The sequence below is a fragment of the Vidua chalybeata genome, chromosome 4, assembly GCF_026979565.1.
Source record: "Vidua chalybeata isolate OUT-0048 chromosome 4, bVidCha1 merged haplotype, whole genome shotgun sequence".
In the NCBI taxonomy this organism is placed as follows: domain Eukaryota; kingdom Metazoa; phylum Chordata; class Aves; order Passeriformes; family Viduidae; genus Vidua; species Vidua chalybeata.
This window is the reverse complement of record NC_071533.1, coordinates 71429104-71448399: the sequence shown is the minus strand read 5'-3', so window position 1 is coordinate 71448399 and position 19296 is coordinate 71429104. Positions and strand designations below refer to the sequence as shown.

The window sequence follows — 19296 nt, the reverse complement described above, 5'->3', positions numbered from 1 at the left end:
GTGGCACCGCCCGCCGAGGGGACACAACCCCCCCCGAGGCCACCGCGCACCTTGGTCACAGCCCTGAGGGGACAGCGACAGGTGGCACCAGCCGGGGAGGTGACAAAAGCCCTCCCGGCCACCCTGAGGCCACCGCACACCTTGGTCACAACCATGAGGGGACAGCGACAGGTGGCACCACTCGGGGAGGTGACAAAAGCCCTCCGGCCACCCCGAGGCCACCCCGAGGCCACCGTGCACCTTGGTCACAACCATGAGGGGACAGCGACAGGTGGCACCAGCCAAGGAGGTGACAAAAGCCCTCCCGGCCACCCCGAGGCCACCGCACACCTTGGTCACAACCATGAGGGGACAGCGACAGGTGGCACCAGCCGGGGAGGTGACAAAAGCCCTCCCGGCCACCCCGAGGCCACCCCGAGGCCACCGTGCACCTTGGTCACAACCATGAGGGGACAGCGACAGGTGGCACCACTCGGGGAGGTGACAAAAGCCCTCCGGCCACCCCGAGGCCACCCCGAGGCCACCGTGCACCTTGGTCACAACCATGAGGGGACAGCGACAGGTGGCACCAGCCAAGGAGGTGACAAAAGCCCTCCCGCCACCCCGAGGCCACCGCACACCTTGGTCACAACCATGAGGGGACAGCGACAGGTGGCACCACTCGGGGAGGTGACAAAAGCCCTCCCGGCCACCCCGAGGCCACCGCTCACCTTGTTCGGAGCCCTGCGGGGAGTCGCCCATGGCGAGGCCGAGCTGTCCCCCGCCGAAGGAGGGGACAGTGACATGCGCGGGGGCCCTGGGGACACTGTAGAGCGCCTCGGCCACGTCGGCCGCCCGCTTCAGCAGCACGTCCTGGGGACAGCGATGTCACCGGCTGAGGGTGGCACTGCTTGGTGGCACCTCTGGGTGGCACCCCGCAGTGCCACCTCGTAGTGTCACCTCACGGTGTCACCGTCCAGCACAGTGCCACCCCACGGAGTAACTCCTTGGTGTCACCTCACAGTGTCACCCCTCAGTGTCACCCCACGGTGTCACCCCACGGTGTCACCCCTCGGTGTCACCCCACAGTGTCACCCCTTGGTGACACCCTGTAGTGCCACCCCTCGGTGTCACCCCACAGAGTCACCCTTCAGTGTCACCTCTCTGTGCTACCCCACAGTGCCACCCTCCAGCAGAGCGTCACCCTAAAGTGCCACCTCTCATTGTCACCCCCCGATGGTGCCCTGCAGTGTCACCCCTCGGTGTCACCCCTCAATGTCACACCATCATGTCACCCGCCCGCACAGCATGTCACCCTTTAGTGATGCTCAGTGCCACCCCTCATTTGTCACCCCTCAGTGTCACCCCTCGCTGGTGCCCTGCAGTGCCACCCCACAGTGCCACCCCTCGGTGTCACCCCTTGACGTCACCCCTCTGTGCCACCCTCGGTGTCACCCCACCACCCACAGAGCCTGGGGTGACCCCGGGATGGGCCGAGGGTGGCTGGGGCTGTCCCAGCTGGTGTCACCTCCTGGGGACTGTCCCAGCTGGTGTCACCTCCCGGGGCACACACGGGCCAGGACGGGGCTGGGGAGGGGACCGGGACCCTCCAGGTGTCCCAGGGGTGTCCCCAAGGGGGTCCCACGGAGGTGTCTCATGATGGGGGTCCCAGGGGCATCCTGGAGGGGTCCCAGGGGACACTGAGGGGGGGTCCCCAGGATTGTCCCCTGGGATGTCCCAGGGGGGTCCCGGGGTGTCCCAGGGGGGTCCCCACACACCTGGTTGCTGTGGGGGACCCCATAAAGCGCCTCCACCAGGTCGGCCGCGCGCTTCAGCAGCACCTCCTGGGGACAGCGAGGGGACAGGGGAGGGGACAGGGGGGTCGGGGGGTGCTGCACCCCCAGCCCAGCCCCTATGGTCCCCCTGTGTCCCCAATGACCCCCCCGTGTCCCCATTGTGTGTCCCCAATGGCCCCCCCGTGTCCCCTCTGTATCCCCAATGACCCCCCCTGTGTCCCTCCTGTGTCCCCATTCTGTGTCCCCCCTGTGTCCCCAGTGACCCCCCCCATGTCCCCTCTGTGTCCCCAAGCCCCTCGCCGTCCCTCCCTGCCCCAAGCCCTGCCATACCCGGGGGGGACACAAGAGCTGTCACCCCCTCCCTGCCCGCCCTTTGCCCCTGGGGCACTGCCAGGGAATCCCCGTGTCCCCGGGGTGTCCCTCCTGTCCCCCGGGGGTGTCGCTGTCCCCCGGGGGTGTCGCTGTCCCCCACCTTGGGCAGGCGCTCGGGGTCCCCGGGGTGCCGCGGGATCACCTTCTGCAGCCGCTGGAAGCCGTAGTCGATGGTGGGCTCGTTCAGGGCTGGGGACAGGGGACACCGCGGTGTCACTGTCACTGCCACGGTGTCCCGGGGGCGGGGACTTTGTCCCAAGGGGCTGGGGCACTGCCCCAGGTGTCTGTGTCACTGTCACAGGGGCTCTGTCCCCTTCCTGGGTTTGTGTCCCCATCCCACGAGTGCGTGTCACAGTCCCAGGTGTCCCCATCCCAATCCTGGGTGTCCCCATCCCAAATCCAGGTGTCTCCATCCCATTCCCAGGTGTCCCCATCCCATTCCTGGCTGTCACCATCCCATTCCCAGGTGTCTCCTTTTCAATCCCAGGTGTTCCCATACCAATCCCCATGTCCCCAACCCAACCCCGATGTCCCCTCCCCAATCCCGATATCCCCAGTCCCGATGTCCCCTCCCCAGTCCCACTGTCACCAATCCCACTGTCCCCACTCCAGCCACGCTGTCCCCAATCCAATCCCGCTGTCCCCAATCCCGCTGTCCCCAATCCTGCTGTCCCCAATCCTGCTGTCCCCATTCCCGCTGTCCCCAGTCCCGCTGTCCCCACCCCAGTCCCGCTGTCCCCATTCCCGCTGTCCCCAGTTCCGCTGTCCCCATCCCAATCCCGCTGTCCCCATTCCCACTGTCCCCAATCCTGCTGTCCCAGTCCCACTGTCCCCAGTCCCGCTGTCCCCAGTCCCGCTGTCCCCAGTCCCGCTGTCCCCACCCCAGTCCCACTGTCCCCATTCCCGCTGTCCCCAGTCCCGCTGTCCCCATTCCCGCTGTCCCCAATCCCGCTGTCCCCTGTCCCTCACCGGTGTAGACGAAGCGTCCCGGGGCGCCCTTGCAGAAGTGCTTGGCCTTGTAGGACAATGTCACCTCCACGACCCCCGGGATGTGGCGGGGGGGGGTCTGCACGCGGATGGCGTGGGGGGTGATGAGCTGCGGGGGGGGGGGGGGGGGTGGGGACACGGCCTCAGCCCGGCCCGCGGTGTCCCCGAGCTGTCCCCGAGCCACCCCCGGGCCCGTACCTCGCTCCACACCAGCACGGTGCCGAAGAGCACCTGGAGGCCATCGAAGAAGTTGTCCCCGATGACGATGACGGTGGCACCGCCCGTGGTCCAGCCCTCGCTGGGGCTGATGGCCTTGATGCAGGGGGTGGCTGCTGGAGGGGACAGCGACAGCGATGGCGGGGGACAGGGACAGAGGGGTGGGGGGGACAGGGATGGCAGGGACAGAGGGGTGGGACAGGGACAGGGATGGCAGGGACACAGAGGGGTGGGACAGGGACAGGGATGGCAGGGACACAGAGGGGTGGAGGAGACAGGGATGGCAGGGACACAGAGGGGTGGAGGGGACAGGGACAGGGATGGCAGGGACACAGAGGGGTGGAGGGGACAGGGATGGCAGGGACAGAGAGGGGTGGCAGGACAGGGACAACAATGGCGGGGACAGAGGGGTGGAGGGGACAGGGATGGCAGGGACACAGAGGGGTGGCAGGACAGGGATGGCAGGGACACAGAGGGGTGGCAGGACAGGGACAGCAATGGCGGGGACAGAGGGGTGGAGGGGACAGGGATGGCAGGGACACAGAGGGGTGGCAGGACAGGGATGGCAGGGACACAGAGGGGTGGGACAGGGACAGCAGTGGCGGGGACAGAGGAGTGGAGGGGATAGGGATGGCAGGGACACAGAGGGGTGGCAGGACAGGGACAGCAATGGCGGGGACAGAGGGGTGGAGGGGACAGGGATGGCAGGGACACAGAGGGGTGGCAGGACAGGGATGGCAGGGACACAGAGGGGTGGGACAGGGACAGCAGTGGCGGGGACAGAGGAGTGGAGGGGATAGGGATGGCAGGGACACAGAGGGGTGGCAGGACAGGGACAGCAATGGCGGGGACAGAGGGGTGGGGAGGACACAGACAGTGGGGTGAGGGCAGGAAAAGGGACAGGCATGGGGACATGGACTGGGACAGGCACGGGGACACAGGGACAGGCATGGGGACATGGGGACAGTCACAGTGACATGGTTATGGATAGGGACATGGACAGGCGTGGGGACACAGGGACAGTATGGGGACATAGGGACATGGACATGGAGTGGGACAGATGTGGGGACAGGCATGGGGACATGGATGGGGACAGGCACGGGGACACAGGGACAGTCATAGGGATGTGGATACAGACAGGGACATGGACATGGATTGGGACAGACATGGGGACACGGGGACAGGTACAGGGACATGGACATGGAGTGGGACAGATGGGACAGGCAGGGGGACATGGACATGGATGGGGACACGGACATGGATTGGGACAGACATGGGGACACGGGGACATGGACATGGCTGGGGATGGACACAGGTGGCCACAGGGACGTGGCTGGGGACAGACGTATGGACACAGATGGGGACAATCACAGGTGGCCACAGGGACGTGGCTGGGGACACGCACGTGTGACCATGGTGGGGACAAACAGAGGCACCCACGGACACCCAACCATGGATGGGGACACTTGGGGACAGCAGGGTGGGGACACAGGGATCACCCCAGGGGTGCCAGGCCAGGCAGGGGGTTCCCAAAATTTATCGCCAGGATGTCCCCAAGGTGGCCACAGTGACATGGATGGGGACAGACACCCATGGATGGGCCCACCAGACATTGGGGACAGCAGGGTGGGGACACGGGGATCATCCCAAGGGATGCCAGGCCATGCTGGCATGGTCCCAACACGTGTCCCCAAGATGTCCCCAAGGTGGCCATGGTGACATGGATGGGGACAGACACCCATGGGCACCCAACCATGGATAGGCAGAGACATTGGGGACAGCAGGGTGGGGACAGCAGGGTGGGGACACAGGGATCACCCCAGGGGTGCCCAGGCCATGCTGACATGGTCCCAACACGTGTCCCCAAGATGCCCCAAGGTGGCCATGGTGACATGGATGGGGACAGACACCCATGGGCACCCAACCATGGATGGGCAGAGACACCGGGGACAGCAGGGTGGGGACACAGGCATCACCGCAGCGGTGCCAGGCCATGCTGGCAGGGTCCCAACGCATGTCCCCAAGGTGTCCCCAAGATGTCCCCAGGTGTCCCCTGACCTTCGGAGGGGTCGAGGCGCCGGGCGCGCCGGCCGTGCTTGGAGTTGTTGTGGACGAACATGTTGTCGGACACGGCCAGGACGTGGCCGTCCACGTGCACCGTGGTGGACACCACCACCTGCGGGGACAAGGGACACGGTCACCCCGCAGTGTCCCCTGGCCTGCCACACCGCAGGGGCACTGGCTGTGCTGTCCCTGTAGTGTCCCCAGATGTCCCCTCCCCTGACATGGCCCTGTCACACCACAGGGACGCTGTGTGTGGTGTCCCCACGGTGTCCCCACGGTGTCCCCATCCCTGTCACACCGCAGGGGGACAGGGTGTGATGTCCCCATGGTGTCCCTGTGGTGTCCCCACCATGTCCCCATCCCTGTCACAGCCCTGTCACACCACAGGAGGGGCTGGCTGTGGTGTCCCCACGGTGTCCCCATCCCTGTCACACCTCAGGGACGCTGTGTGTGGTGTCCCCACGATGTCCCCATCCCTGTCACACCGCAGGGGGACAGGGTGTGGTGTCCCCGTGGTGTCCCTGTAGTGTCCCCGTGGTGTCCCCTCCCCTGCCATGGCCGTGGCACAGAGTGCTGACACTGTGTGTGGTGTCCCCACGATGTCCCCACGGTGTCCCCATCCCTGTCACACCGCAGGGGGACAGGGTGTGGTGTCCCCACGGTGTCCCCACCCCTGTCACACCACAGGAGGGGCCAGCTGTGGTGTCCCCACGGTGTCACAGGGGTGGCCCGAGGGTGGCCCCCACAGCCTGGTGTCACCAGCCCCACCCAGGGGACCCCCAGGTCACCGAGCTCCTTCCCCCAGGACACTCAGGGGACACCCAGGGGACCCCAAACCCCTTTTAGGGCCATCCCCAACCCCACCCCAGCCCCGCCAATGGGACCCCAAACCCCTTTTAGGGTCACCCCGAGTTCCCCCCAGGGGACGCCAAACCCCCTTGAGGCCCCTTCGGGACCACCCCAAATGCCCCCCCCCCCAGGGGACCCCAAATGCCTTTTAGGGTCACCCCCCACCCCTCAAATTGCCCCAGGTCCTCCCCCATCCAGCCCCTCCAGGGGACCCCATTTAGGGCCACCCCTTCAGGGACCTCCCCTGGCCCTTTTAGGGTCACCCCCAGTCCCCCAAATTCCCCCTCAGGGGACCCCAAACCCCACTGAGGCCCCCTCAGGGACCTCCCCAGCGCCTCCAGGAGACCCCAGACCCCTTTTAGGGTCACCCCCAGTCCCCCAAATTCCCCCCAGAGACCCCAAACGCCTTTTAGGGTCACCCCCAAACCCCCAAATTCCCCCTCAGGGGACCCCAAATCCCCCTGAGGCTCCCTCAGGGACCTCCCCAGCCCCTCCAGGAGACCCCAGACCCCTTTTAGGGTCACCCCCAGTCCCCCAAACTCCTCCAGGTCCTCCCCCTCCCCAGCCCCTCCCAGAGACCCCAAACCCTTTTTAGGATCACTCCCAGTGCTTCCAATTCCCCCCAGGGGACCCCAAACCCCTTTTAGGGTCACACCTAACCCCCCCCCCAAATTCCCTCAGGTCTTCCCTGTCCCAGCCCCTACAGGAGACCCCAAACCCCTTTTAGGGTCACCTCAAGTCCTCCAAGTTCCCCCCAGAGGACCCCAAACCTCCTTTAGGGCCACCCCGAAATTCACCCCAGAGGACCCCAAACCCCCCTGAGGCCCCCTCGGGACCCCTCCAGGAGACCCCAAACCCCTTTCAGGGCCACCCCCAGTGCCCCAAATTCTCCCCAGGGGGACCCCAAACCCCTTTTAGGGTCACCTCAAGTACCCCAAATTCTCCCCAAGAGTCCCCAAATCCCTTTTAGGGTCACTCCCATTCTCCCCAAGGGTCCCCAAAGCCTATTTAGGGCCACCCCCAGTGCCCCAAATTCCCCCCAGGAGACCCCAAACCCCTTTTAGGGTCACTCCCATTTTCCCCAAGGGTCCCCAAATCCCTTTTAGGGCCACCCCCAGTGCCCCAAATTCCCCCCAGGAGACCCCAAACCCCTTTTAGGGTCACTCCCATTTTCCCCAAGGGTCCCCAAATCCCTTTTAGGGCCACCCCCAGTGCCCCAAATTCCCCCAGGGGACCCCAAACCCCCCTGAGGCCTCCTGGGGACCCCTCCAGGAGACCCCAAACCCCTTTTAGGGCCACCCCCAGTCCCCCAGATTCGCACCAGGGGACCCCAAACCCCTTTTAGGGTCACCCCCAGTGCCCCAAATTCCCCCCAGAGGACCCCAACCCCTTTTAGGGCCACCCCCAGTGCCCCAAATTCCCCTATGGGACCCCAAACCCCCCTGAGGCCTCCTGGGGACCCCTCCAGGAGACCCCAAACCCCTTTTAGGGTCACCCCCAGTGCCCCAAATTCCCCCCAGAGGACCCCCAACCCCTTTTAGGGCCACCCCCAAACCCCCAAATTCCCCCTGAAGACCCCAAACCCCCCTGAGGCCTCCTGGGGACCCCTCCAGGAGACCCCAAATCCCTTTTAGGGCCACCCCCAGACCCCCAAATTCCCCCTGAAGACCCCAAACCCCCCTGAAGCTTCCTCGGGACCCCTCCAGGAGACCCCAAAGCCCTTTTAGGGCCACCCCCAGTGCCCCAAATTCCCCCAGGGGACCCCAAACCCCCCTGAGGCCTCCTGGGGACCCCTCCAGGAGACCCCAAACCCCTTTTAGGACCACTCCCATTCCCCCACCCCTAAAAGGGAACCCCCCCCCCATATTCCCGTCCCCCCCTAATCCCACAAACCCCCCCCCCCGTTTTTCCCCGCCGCTCTCCCGCCGCCGATACCGCGATGCAAATGGGGTCGTTAATCACCGAAATGTCATAATTAACATCTCGTTACCGAGCCCTGATGAACTTCGGGGGGGGCCAGGACCCAGCTGCGACCGGGGGGGGGGGGGGGGGGGGGGGGGGGGGGGAAGGGTTGAGGGGGGGGGGGTGGGCGGAGATTTTGGGGTTTTCAGGCCGGATTTGGGGTTTTTTTCATAGGGTGGTGGCGGATTTTTTAGGGCGGCGGTAAATTTGGGATTTTTTCAAAGGGGTCGAGGGGAATTGGGGACTCGATTCCCCCCCGAATGGGGGGGAATCGAGTCCCCAATTCCCCTCGACCCCTTTGGGAAATCTTTTTGGGGTCGCCTGCACCTCAACCCCCCCTTTTTAGGGTCAAAATTTGGGGTTTCATATATGGTGGCGGTAGATTTTTTAGGGCGGCGGTTAATTTGGGATTTTTCAAAGGGGTCGATTGGAATTGGAGACTCGATTCCCCTCAACCCCTTTGGGAAATCTTTTTGGGGTCGCCTGCACCACTTTTTGGGGTCAAAATTTGGGGTTTCTCATACGGTGGCGGTAGATTTTTTAGGGCGGCGGTTAATTTGCGATTTTTCAAAGGGGTCGATTGGAATTGGAGACTCGATTCCCCTCAACCCCTTTGGGGAATCCCTTTGGGGTCTCCTCCACCCCTTTTTGGGATCTCCTCCACGATGTCCCCAAATGCCACCTGGAAGTGTCACCTTTTATAGGGTGGCGGTAAATTTGGGATTTTCAAAGGGGTCGAGGGGAATTGGGGACTCGATTCCCCCTGTTCGGGGGGAATCGAGTCCCCAGTTCCCCTCGACCCCTTTGGGGAATCTTTCTGGGGTCGCCTGAACCCCTTTTTGGTGTCCCCTCCACCCTCTCGGTGATGTCCCCAAGTGTCACCTGGAAGCGCCGCATGTCCCGCGGGTTCCCGGCGTTTTTCAGGCAGTTCTGGTTGCACTTGAGGAAAAACTTGAGGAAAAACCTGGAATGGGAAAAAAAAAAAAAAAAACAAAAAAAACAGAGGGGACAAAGGTGTCCCCATGGTGTCCCCAGTCCCGATGTCCCCATCCTGTCCCTTCTTGTCACCACCCCATCATTGACCCCATCCCATTGTCCCCATCCCCATCTTGGTGTCCCCATTCTGTTCCCATCCCAGTGTCCCCATCCTGGTGTCCCCATCCTGTCCCTTCTTGTCACCACCCCATCATTGTCCCCATCCCCAACTCAGTGTCCCCATCCTGTCCCCATCCCAGTGTCCCATTCTGTCCCCATTCCAGTGTCCCCATCCTGTCCCCTTTCTGCTGTCCCTTCTTGTCACCACGCCATCATCGTCCCCATCTCCATCTTGTCCCCATTCTGGTGTCCCATTCTGTCCCTGTTCTACTGTCCCTTCTTGTCACCACCCCATCATTGTCCCCATCCCCATCTCAGTGTCCCCATCCTGTCCCCATCCCAGTGTCCCCATCCTGTCCCCATTCTGCTGTCCCTTCTTGTCACCACGCCATCATCGTCCCCATCTCCATCTTGGTGTCTCCATTTTGGTGTCCCATTCTGTCCCTGTTCTACTGTCCCTTCTTGTCACCACCCCATCATTGTCCCCATCCCCAACTCAGTGTCCCCATCCTGTCCCCATCCCAATGTCCCATTTTGTCCCCATTCCAGTGTCCCCATCCTGTCCCCATCCCAATGTCCCCATTTTGTCCCCATCCCAGTGTCCCATCCTGTCCGTGCTCTACTGTCCCTTCTTGTCACCACCCCATCATTGTCCCCATCCCCAACTCAGTGTCCTCATTCTGTCCCCAACCCAATGTCCCATTCTGTCCCCATTCCAGTGTCCCCATCCTGTCCTCATCCCAGTGTCCCCAACTCAGTGTCCCCATCCTGTCCCCATTCTTCTGTCCCTTCTAGTCACCACCCCATCATTGTCCCCATCCCATTGTCCCCATCCCCATTCTGCTGTCCCATCCTGTCCGTGCTCTAATGTCCCTTCTTGTCACCACCCCATCATCATCCCCATCCCCAACTCAGTGTCCCCATCCCGGTGTCCCCATTCCAGTGTCCCCATCCTGTCCTCATCCCAGTGTCCCCATCCAGGTGTTTCCATCCTGTCCCCCATCCCAGTGTCCCATTCTGTCCCCATTCTGCTGTCCCTTCTTGTCACCACCCCATCATTGTCCCCATCCCCATCCCAGTGTCCCATTCTGTCCCCATTCTGCTGTCCCTTCTTGTCACCACCCCATCATTGTCCCCATCCCCATCCCAGTGTCCCATTCTGTCCCCATTCTGCTGTCCCTTTTTGTCACCATCCCATCATCATTCCCATCCATCTTGGCATCCCCATTCTGTCCCCATCCCGGTGTTTCCATCCTGTCCCTCATCCCAATGTCCCATCCTGTCCCTGTTCTGCTGTCCCTTCTTGTCACCTCCCATCATTATCCCCATCCCCATTCTGGTGTCCCCATCTCCATCCCAGTGTCCCCATCCCAGTGTCCCTATCTTGTCCCTCTTCCACTGTCCCCAACCCACTGTTCCACCCTGTCCCCTTCCCAGTGTCCCATCCCATCCCGTTGTCCCCTCCTGTCCCCATCCCAGTGTCCCCACACCATCCCCTTCCCAGTGTCCCCATCTTGTCCCTATCCACTGTCCCCATCCAGCTGTCCCTTTCTGTCCCCATCCCACGATGTCACCCTGTCCCCGTCCCTCTGTCCTGCTCTGTCCCCACCCCATTGTGCCACCCTGTCCCAATCCCCGTGTCCCATCCCATCCCAGTGTCCCCAATCCCAGTGTCCCACCCTGTCCCCATCCCAGTGTCCCCAATCCCAGTGTCCCCCCTGCCGTGGCACTGGTGACACTGTTGGGGACAATGGGGTGGGGGACACACAGGTTCCCATCCCAGTGTCCCCATCCTAGTGTCCCCATTCCCATGTCCCATCCCAGTGTCCCACCCCGTCCCCATCCCAGTGTCCCCATTCCCAGTGTCCCACCCTGTCCCCATCCCAATGTCCCACCCCGTCCCCATCCCAGTGTCCCCATTCCCATGTCCCATCCCAGTGTCCCCATCCCAGTGTCCCACTCCGTCCCCATCCCAGTGTCCCCATTCCCATGTCCCATCCCAGTGTCCCCATCCCAATGTTCCACTCTGTCCCCATCCCAGTGTCCCCATCCCAGTGTCCCATGTGCCATCCCAGTGTCCCTCCCTGTCCCCATCCCGCTGGAGGTGACACCGGGATCCCTGGGAACATTGGGATCCCCGGGCCCGTCCCTGGGGTCGCACGGGGGTTTGGGGACATCTAGGGGACCCCAAGTGGGGTCACCCCCGGGTCAGGCTGGGGGGACACGGAGGAGGATTCCAGGGAACGGGGATCCCCGAAAAAAGGGGGATCCCACAAAAAAGGGGATCCCACAAGAAAAGGGGTTTCCAGGGAAGGGGGATCCCACAAAAAAGGGGTTACATGGAAAGGGGAATCCCACAAAAAGGGGATCCCGCAAAAAGGGGATCCCACAAAAAAGGGGTTACACGGAAAGGGGATTCCATAAAAAGGGGGAACCCACAAAAGGAGGTCCTAGAAAAAGGGGATCCCATGGAAAAGGGGTCTCAGGGAGAGGAGATCCCACAAAAAGGGGATCCCAGAAAACAGGGTCCCAGGGATCCCACAGGAAAGGGGTTCCCTGGACGAGGGGATCCCACAAAAAGGGATCTCATGGGGAGGGCACCCCATAAAAAGGAGCTGCCATGGAGGGGTGGATCCCATGGGAAGGGGGTCCCAGGGAATGGGAATCCCACAAAAAGGGGATCCCACGGAAAAGGGGTCTCACAGAGAGACGCTTTGCATGGAAAAGGGGGATCCCAAATAAAAGGGGATCCCAAAAAAAGGGGGATCCCAAAAAAAAAGGGGATCTCATGGAAAAAGGGTCCCACAGAAAGGGGATTCTGCGGAAAGGAGATCCCACAGTGTGGGGATCCCAGGGAAAGGGGATCCCACAAAAAAAGGGCGCCCATGGATGAGGGGATCCCACGGAAAGAGGATCCCAGGAAACAGGGATCCCACAAAAAGGGGGTTCCCACGGAAAGGGGGATCCCACAAAAAAGCAGATCCCATGGAAGGAGGGGGCACAAGGAGAGAGGATCCCATGGAATGGGGGTCCCACAGCCAGGGGCTCCCCATGGAAAAGGGAGATCCCAAAGCAAGAGGGATCCTCCAAAAAGGGGATCCTACAAAAAGGGGATCCCACAAAAAGGGGTCTCATTTAGAGGATCCCATAGAAAAGAGGGATCCTAAAAAAGGGGGATCCCACAAAAAGGGGATCCTACAAAAAGGGGATCCCACAATAAGGGGTCTCATTTAGAGGATCCCATAGAAAAGGGGGATCCCAAAAAAAAGGGGAATCCTACAAAAAGGGGATCCCACAAAAAGGGACTCCCACAAAACAGGGTCTCTTTTCTAGGACCCCCATAGGAAAAGGGGACCCCACAAAAAGAGATCTCACACTGAGGGGGTCCCGACCCCACAGAAAGGGGGTCCCACCTCACGGGACAATACAGGAAAAGGGGGGGTCCCCCCATTCCCCACATTCCCACAATCCCATTCCCGCCCCGCGGGTGGTATTTAGGGCAAGGAAGGGGCTGGAAAACGCCGGGAAAACGCCCCGAAAACGCCGGAAAACACCCCAAAAACGCCCCAAAATCGGCCCCGCCATCCCCGGCACAGCGCGGCCGGGGGGGAACCCCAAACCCCGCCCAAAAAACCCCACAAAATCCCCCCTAAATCCCCCAAATCCCAGCCCCAGGTAGGGGGGCTGGGGCTGAACCCCCGCGAGTTAAAAATACGGGGCCGGCGCATTAATTAGCATCGCTAATTACCATTGAATATGCAAATGCCCGGCGCCGCTGCCGAGCACCTTCTGCTCGCGGCGCATAAATTTGAATGCGCAATTAGCATAATCGTGGCTAATTAATGAGAAGCGTCAATTTTCGCTGCCGGGTAATTTGATTAACGCCGCGAGAGGGGCACTTAGCGCGCTCTCAAACCAGCGGGGCTGGCCCGGGGGGGGACACGGGGACACGGGGGACAGGGGGGGCTCCGCGGGAGGGCTGGGGACACGGCTGGCCCTGCGTGACCCCCCGAAAGGGATGGCATGGGACAGGGGACACCCCGAAAGTGACAGAGATGGGGACAGGGGACACCCCGAAAGGGATGGCATGGGACAGGGGACAGGGGACACCCCGAAAGTGACAGGGATGGGGACAGGGGACACACCAAAAGGGATGGCATGGGACAGGGGACACCCCAAAAGGGATGGCATGGGGACAGGGGACACCCCGAAAGGGATGGCATGGGACAGGGGACACCCCACAAGTGACAGAGATGGGGACAGGGGACACACCAAAAGTGACAGGGATGGGGACAAGGGACACCCTGAAAGGGATGGCATGGGACAGGGGACACCCCGAAAGTGACAGGGATGGGGACATGGGACACCCCGAAAGTGACAGGGATGGGGACAGGAGACAGGGGACACCCCGAAAGTGACAGGCATGGGGACAGGGGACACCCCGAAAGTGACAGAGATGGGGACAGGGGACACCCTGAAAGTGACAGGGATGGGGACAGGGGACACCCCACAAGTGACAGAGATGGGGACAGGGGACACCCCGAAAGTGACAGAGATGGGGACAGGGGACACCCTGAAAGTGATGGCATGGGGACATGGGACACCCCAAAAGTGATGGGGATGGGGACAAGGGACACCCCGAAAGTGACAGGGACAGGGGACATGGGACACCCCAAAAGTCATGGGGATGGGGACAGAGGACCGAAAGAGATGGCATGGGGACAGGGGACACCCCAAAAGTGACACGGATGGGGACAGGGGACATGGGACACCTCAGAAGTGACAGGCATGCAGACAGGGGACATCCCAAAAGTGACAGGGATGGGGACAGGGGACTGGGGACACTCCAAAAGTGACACGGATGGGGACAGGGGACACCCCAAGAGTGATGGGCATGGGGACAGGGGACTGGGGACACCCCAAAAGTGACGGGCATAGGGACAAGGGATTTGGGACACCCCAAAAGCCGTGGGGTGGGTTTGGGACACTCCTGGAAGTGGGTGACCCCCCAAAAGTGCTGGGGATGGGGACACCCCGAAAGTACTGGGGATGGAGGGGACACTTCGGGGACATGCCTGGAACTGCATGACACCCCAAAAATCCTGGGGATGGGGAGAGGGGACTGGGGACACCCCAAAAGTGATGGGGATAGGGGACACCCCAAAAGCCCTGAGGCGGGTTGGGGACACCCCGAAAGTGACAGGGATGGGGACAGGTGATTTGGGACGCTCCCAAAGCGCTGGGGCAGTTTGGGGACACCCCAAAAATCCTGGGGCAGTTTGGGGACACTCCTGGAAGTGGGTGACCCACCCCCCAGAAGTGCTGGGGATGGCGACAGGGGAATAGGGACACCCCAAAAGATTTGGGGGCAGGTTTGGGACCGTCCTGGAAGTGGGTGTTCCCCCAAAAGTGATGGGGATGGGGACACCCATGGGGACACCCCAAAAGTGACAGAGATGGGGAGAAGGGACACCCTAAAAGTGCTGTGAGTGGGGACACCCCAAAAGTCCTGGGGCAGGTTGGGGACACCCTGAAAGTGTTGTGAATGGGGACAGGGGACACCCCGAAAGTCCTGGGGTGGGTTGGGGACACCCCAAAAGTGTTGTGAATGGGGACAGGGGACACCCCAAAAGTCCTGGGGTGCGTTGGGGACACGCCTGATACTGCTGACCCCCCCCAAAAGTGATGGGAGTGGGGGCAGGGGTTTGGGGACACTCCTGGAACTGGGTGACCCCCAAAAATCTTGGGGAAAGGGAGAGGGGACTGGGGACACCCCAAAAGTCCTGGGGCTGAGGGGACAAGTTGGGGACACTCCTGGAAGTGGGTGACCCCCCAACAAGTGATGGGGATGGGGGCTGGGGACACCCCAAAAGTCCTGGGGCGGGTTGGGGACACGCCCGGCACGGGGTGACCCCCCCAAAAATCCTGAGGCTGACGGGGGGGACGCAGGGACATTTGGGACATTTAGGACACTGCCACCAACCATCAGGGATGTCACCTCCCAAGGGGTCCTGTGACCCCAAAAGCGCCATCATGGGGACAGCCCCAGGACACCTGCGGGACAGGGGACGCGGGGACAGTGGCAGTGACAAGGGGACAACAAGTGACAACCCTGGGCTTGGCTTGGGGGCACCAGGGAGGTGACACCGGGACAGGCAGGAGGACCCCGCTGGGGACAGGGACAGAGGGACCACTCTGGGGGACACGGCCACCCTGGGATGTCCCCAGTGTGCCGGTGCCACCTCCATTATTGATGTGACATCTGTCACCCCCTGGGGACACCCGGAGTGCCCTGTGCTGTCCCTTGGCTCATCAGCATCATGTCCCCAAGCCTGGGGACACGGCCGGTGGCTGCCACCCCCTCCGGGTCGCCATGAGGTCCTCCGATGTCCCCAGTGTCCCCTGCTGCCCCCAGTGTCCCCCCGCTGTCCCCAGTGTCCCCCGATGCCCCCAGTGTCCCCCGATGCCCCCAGTGTCCCTCGATGTCCCCAGTGTCCCCCGATGTCCCCAGTGTCCCCAGCACCTGTCGATGATGACCGGGTCCGAGGGGGTCTCGTTGCGGTTCCCGCAGCTCTTCTTGTCACAGCAGCGGCTGGACACGGGGACAGCAGGTGACATCAGGGGACAGCAGGTGACATCAGGGGACAGCAGGTGACATCAGGGGACAGCGAGGCCTGAGGGACCCCCCAAACGCCGCGGGGGGACGCGCCAGGTCCCCGTGTCCCACCCTCGGACCTCGCCGTCACTCAGGGGTGGCGACAGAGGGGACACCAGGGAGGGGACACGGCGGGGAGGGGACACTCAGGGGTGTCACTTTTCCGCCCCTTTATAGGGTTGGGGACAGATTTGGGGGTGCCGGGGACTCCGTGTCACCCCTGGGTGGCTCTGAAGGGGTTGGGGACCCACCCCGCGGCTCCGTGTCACCCCCAGGGGACACAGCAGGGCCACCCGCAGTCCCCAGCCACGAGCCGGGGGTCGCCGAGGGGACGCCGGGGGTGGCCTGTCCCCTGTCGTGGGGTTAATTAGCGGCGCTGGCTCGGCTCGTTAATTAGCACGGGGTCGGTAACCACGCCGGGGCACTGAAGGGACCTTGGGGACACCCGTGTCACCCCCCCCCAACCCTGGCTGTCCCCAGCCCACCTGCACATGATCTCGTGGGTCAGCAGCACCCGGCACATCTCGGGGTTCTTGTCCTGCCCCTCGTAAATGATGGCCTGGAGGGGACACCGAGGGGACACCGGGGTGGCACCGGGGGGGCGCTTCCGGGCCCTGTCACCTGCGCCACCTCCCCGCCCCGCCCAGATGTGGCCGCGGCGACATCCAGATGTTCCCTGCGGGTGGGGCCGGGGGGGATTTGGGGAGGTGCGGGGGTGGGGGGGGGGGGGATTTGGGGTCTCGGTACCTGCTTGGACATGGAGTCAATGAGGCGGACGTACAAATCCTGCTCGGTCCGCAGCCCTGCGGGGACACCGGAGGGGTCACCCCGCTTGTCACCACCCCTTGGGGACACAAAGCCGCCCGGAACCCCCCAAAACCCCGCGCCCACCGTTGCTGTAGAGCAGCTGCAGCCGGTAGTGGATCCCGTTGTTGGTTTTCTCCCCGTTCTGCTCCTTTTGGGGGGGGGGGGGGGGGACAAAATTCACGGCGAGGGGTCAGTTGGTCACTTTGTGTCCCCTCCTGGTCACTTTGTGTCCCCTCCTGGTCGCTTTGTGTCCCCTCCGGGTCACTCCATGTCCCTCCCACCCCGCCTTGGGGCCACTCGTGCCATGAGCTGGGGTCGCCTCAGCCGCGGCTGCCCCGCCTCGCTGCGGCCCCGCGGGGGTTTTGGGGTGGTTTTGGGGTATTTTTTTTTTTTTTGGGGGGGTCTCTCACCCTCTCCTTCTCCACGAAGTCGATGAAGCAGGTGCGCTCCACCTCCACGGGCTGGCCCTGGCGGTCGTACATGGCCAGCACGAAGTGGAAGAAGTTGGACTTGCGCAGGTTGGCCGGGGGCTGCTTCTCGAAGTGAGCGCGGGCCAGCGACACCCCGCTGCGACAGGCCACGGTGTGGGGACAGCCGGGACAGCGCGACAGCCGCTGCCCTGGCACCGCGGCACAGCGACCGCCCGCAGCGGGAACGCCAAACCCCGAGAACCCCACTCCTGGGGATCCCCAGCACCGGGAACCCAAATCCTGGGGATCCCCGTCCCAAAGAACCCGAATCCTGGGGATCTCCAGCTCCGGGAACCCAAATCCTGGGGATCCCCGTCCCAAAGAACCCAAATCCTGGGGATCTCCAGCTCCGGGAACCCAAATCCTGGGGATCCCCGTCCCAAAGAACCCGAATCCTGGGGATCTCCAGCTCCGGGAACCCAAATCCTGGGGATCCCTGTCCCCAAGAACCCAAATCCTGGGGATGCCTGTCCCAAAGAACCACAATCCTGGGGATCCTCATCCCCGAAAACCCCAATTCTGGGGATCCCCAGCACTGGGAACCCAAATCCTGGGGATCCCCATCCCAAAGAATCCAAATTCTGGGGATCCCCAGCACCGGGAACCCAAATCCTGGGGATCCCTGTCCCCAATAAACCAAATCCTGGGGATCCCCAGCACCAGAACCCAAATCCTGGGGATCCCTGTCCCAAAGAACCCAAATCCTGGGGATCCCCAGCATCAGAATCCAAATCCTGGGGATCCCCAGAACCCCCAAAACCCCGTCCAGGGTACCCCCCCAGCACCGGGACCCTCAGTACCCCATCCCTGGGATCCCCATCCCCAAGAACCCCAATCCTTGGGACCCCCAACACTCTGGCACGGGGACCCCCAGCACCCCATTAGCAGGACTGGGATCCCCAGGAACCCTGGGGTCCCGAGGAACCCCAAAACCTCCTCCATGGGACACCAGCACCCCCAGGTCCCCATCCCCGGGATCCCCAGTACCGGGAACCCCCAATATCCTGGCATGGGGACCCCCAGTACCCCATCCCTGGGATCCCCATCCCCGAGAACCCCAATCCTGGGCACCCCCAATACTGGGACCCCCAGAACTTTCTCCATGGGACCCCAGCACCCCATTACCAGGAACCCCAAAACCTCCTCCATGGGACACCAGCACCCCAGCACCCCATTACCAGGATTCCCATCCCCAAGAACCCCAATTCTGGGGACCCCCAACACGAGGAACCCCCAGTAAGCACCCCATTACCAGGACACGCGGAAATTCAGCCCAGGGACCCCCCCAAAACCCCCTCCATGGGACACCAGAACCCCAGCACCCCATCCCGGGGAGCCCCCAAAATCTCCTCCGTGGGACACCAGCGCCCCATCCCGGGGACCCCCATGACCCAATAATGGGACCCCCAAAACCTCAGCACCAGGACCCCCAGACCCTCCTCCATGGGACCCCCAGCACGACGTCCCCAGAATCCCCAAATCCCAAAATCCAGTCCTTGGGACCCCTGGCACCCTGGCCTAGCACCCCCAAAACCCTCAGCACCCTGTCCCCAGGGCCACCCGCCTGTCCCCAAGGCCACCAGCCTGTCCCCAAGACCCTCAGGACTCCATCCCGAAGGCCACCAGCCTGTCCCCAAGGCCACCAGCCTGTCCCCAAGACTCTCAGGACCATGTCCCCAGGGCCACCAGCCTGTCCCCAAGGCCACCAGCCTGTCCCCAAGACCCTCAGGACCCTGTCCCCAAGGCCACCAGCCTGTCCCCAAGACTCTCAGGACCATGTCCCCAGGGCCACCAGCCTGTCCCTAAGGCCAGCAGCCTGTCCCCAAGACCCTCAGGACTCCATCCCCAGGGCCACCACCCTGTCCCCAAGGCCACCAGCCTATCCCTAAGGCCACCAGCCTGTCCCCAAGACTCTCAGGACCCTGTCCTCAAGGCCACCAGCCTGTCCCCAAGACCCTCAGGACCCCATCCCCAAGGCCACCAGCCTGTCCCCAAGGCCACCAGCCTGTCCCCAGCACCCCTTCCGTGGGACCCTCCCTGTCCC

The 19296-nt window shown here is 62.9% G+C and overlaps 1 protein-coding gene across 5 annotated transcripts in view; it reads right to left on the bottom strand.

The window, feature by feature from the left end:
* LOC128787663 (transcription factor COE4-like) overlaps nucleotides 1–19296 on the bottom strand; it is a 46860-nt gene that overhangs the window by 3385 nt on the left and 24179 nt on the right. For 4 of the 5 annotated variants that reach the window (XM_053941966.1, XM_053941967.1, XM_053941968.1 and 1 more), the window contains exons 3-14: nucleotides 17193–17349; nucleotides 16867–16930; nucleotides 16723–16778; nucleotides 16461–16534; nucleotides 15844–15912; nucleotides 9108–9189; nucleotides 5409–5526; nucleotides 3333–3466; nucleotides 3117–3243; nucleotides 2248–2336; nucleotides 1758–1823; nucleotides 711–852 (exon numbers count right to left, since the gene is read on the bottom strand). In XM_053941966.1, the coding sequence (XP_053797941.1) occupies nucleotides 711–852; nucleotides 1758–1823; nucleotides 2248–2336; nucleotides 3117–3243; nucleotides 3333–3466; nucleotides 5409–5526; nucleotides 9108–9189; nucleotides 15844–15912; nucleotides 16461–16534; nucleotides 16723–16778; nucleotides 16867–16930; nucleotides 17193–17349 (1178 nt within the window). The remainder of the gene's footprint in view (nucleotides 1–710; nucleotides 853–1757; nucleotides 1824–2247; nucleotides 2337–3116; nucleotides 3244–3332; nucleotides 3467–5408; nucleotides 5527–9107; nucleotides 9190–15843; nucleotides 15913–16460; nucleotides 16535–16722; nucleotides 16779–16866; nucleotides 16931–17192; nucleotides 17350–19296) is intronic. The other variant, XM_053941965.1, reaches the window with a different exon arrangement.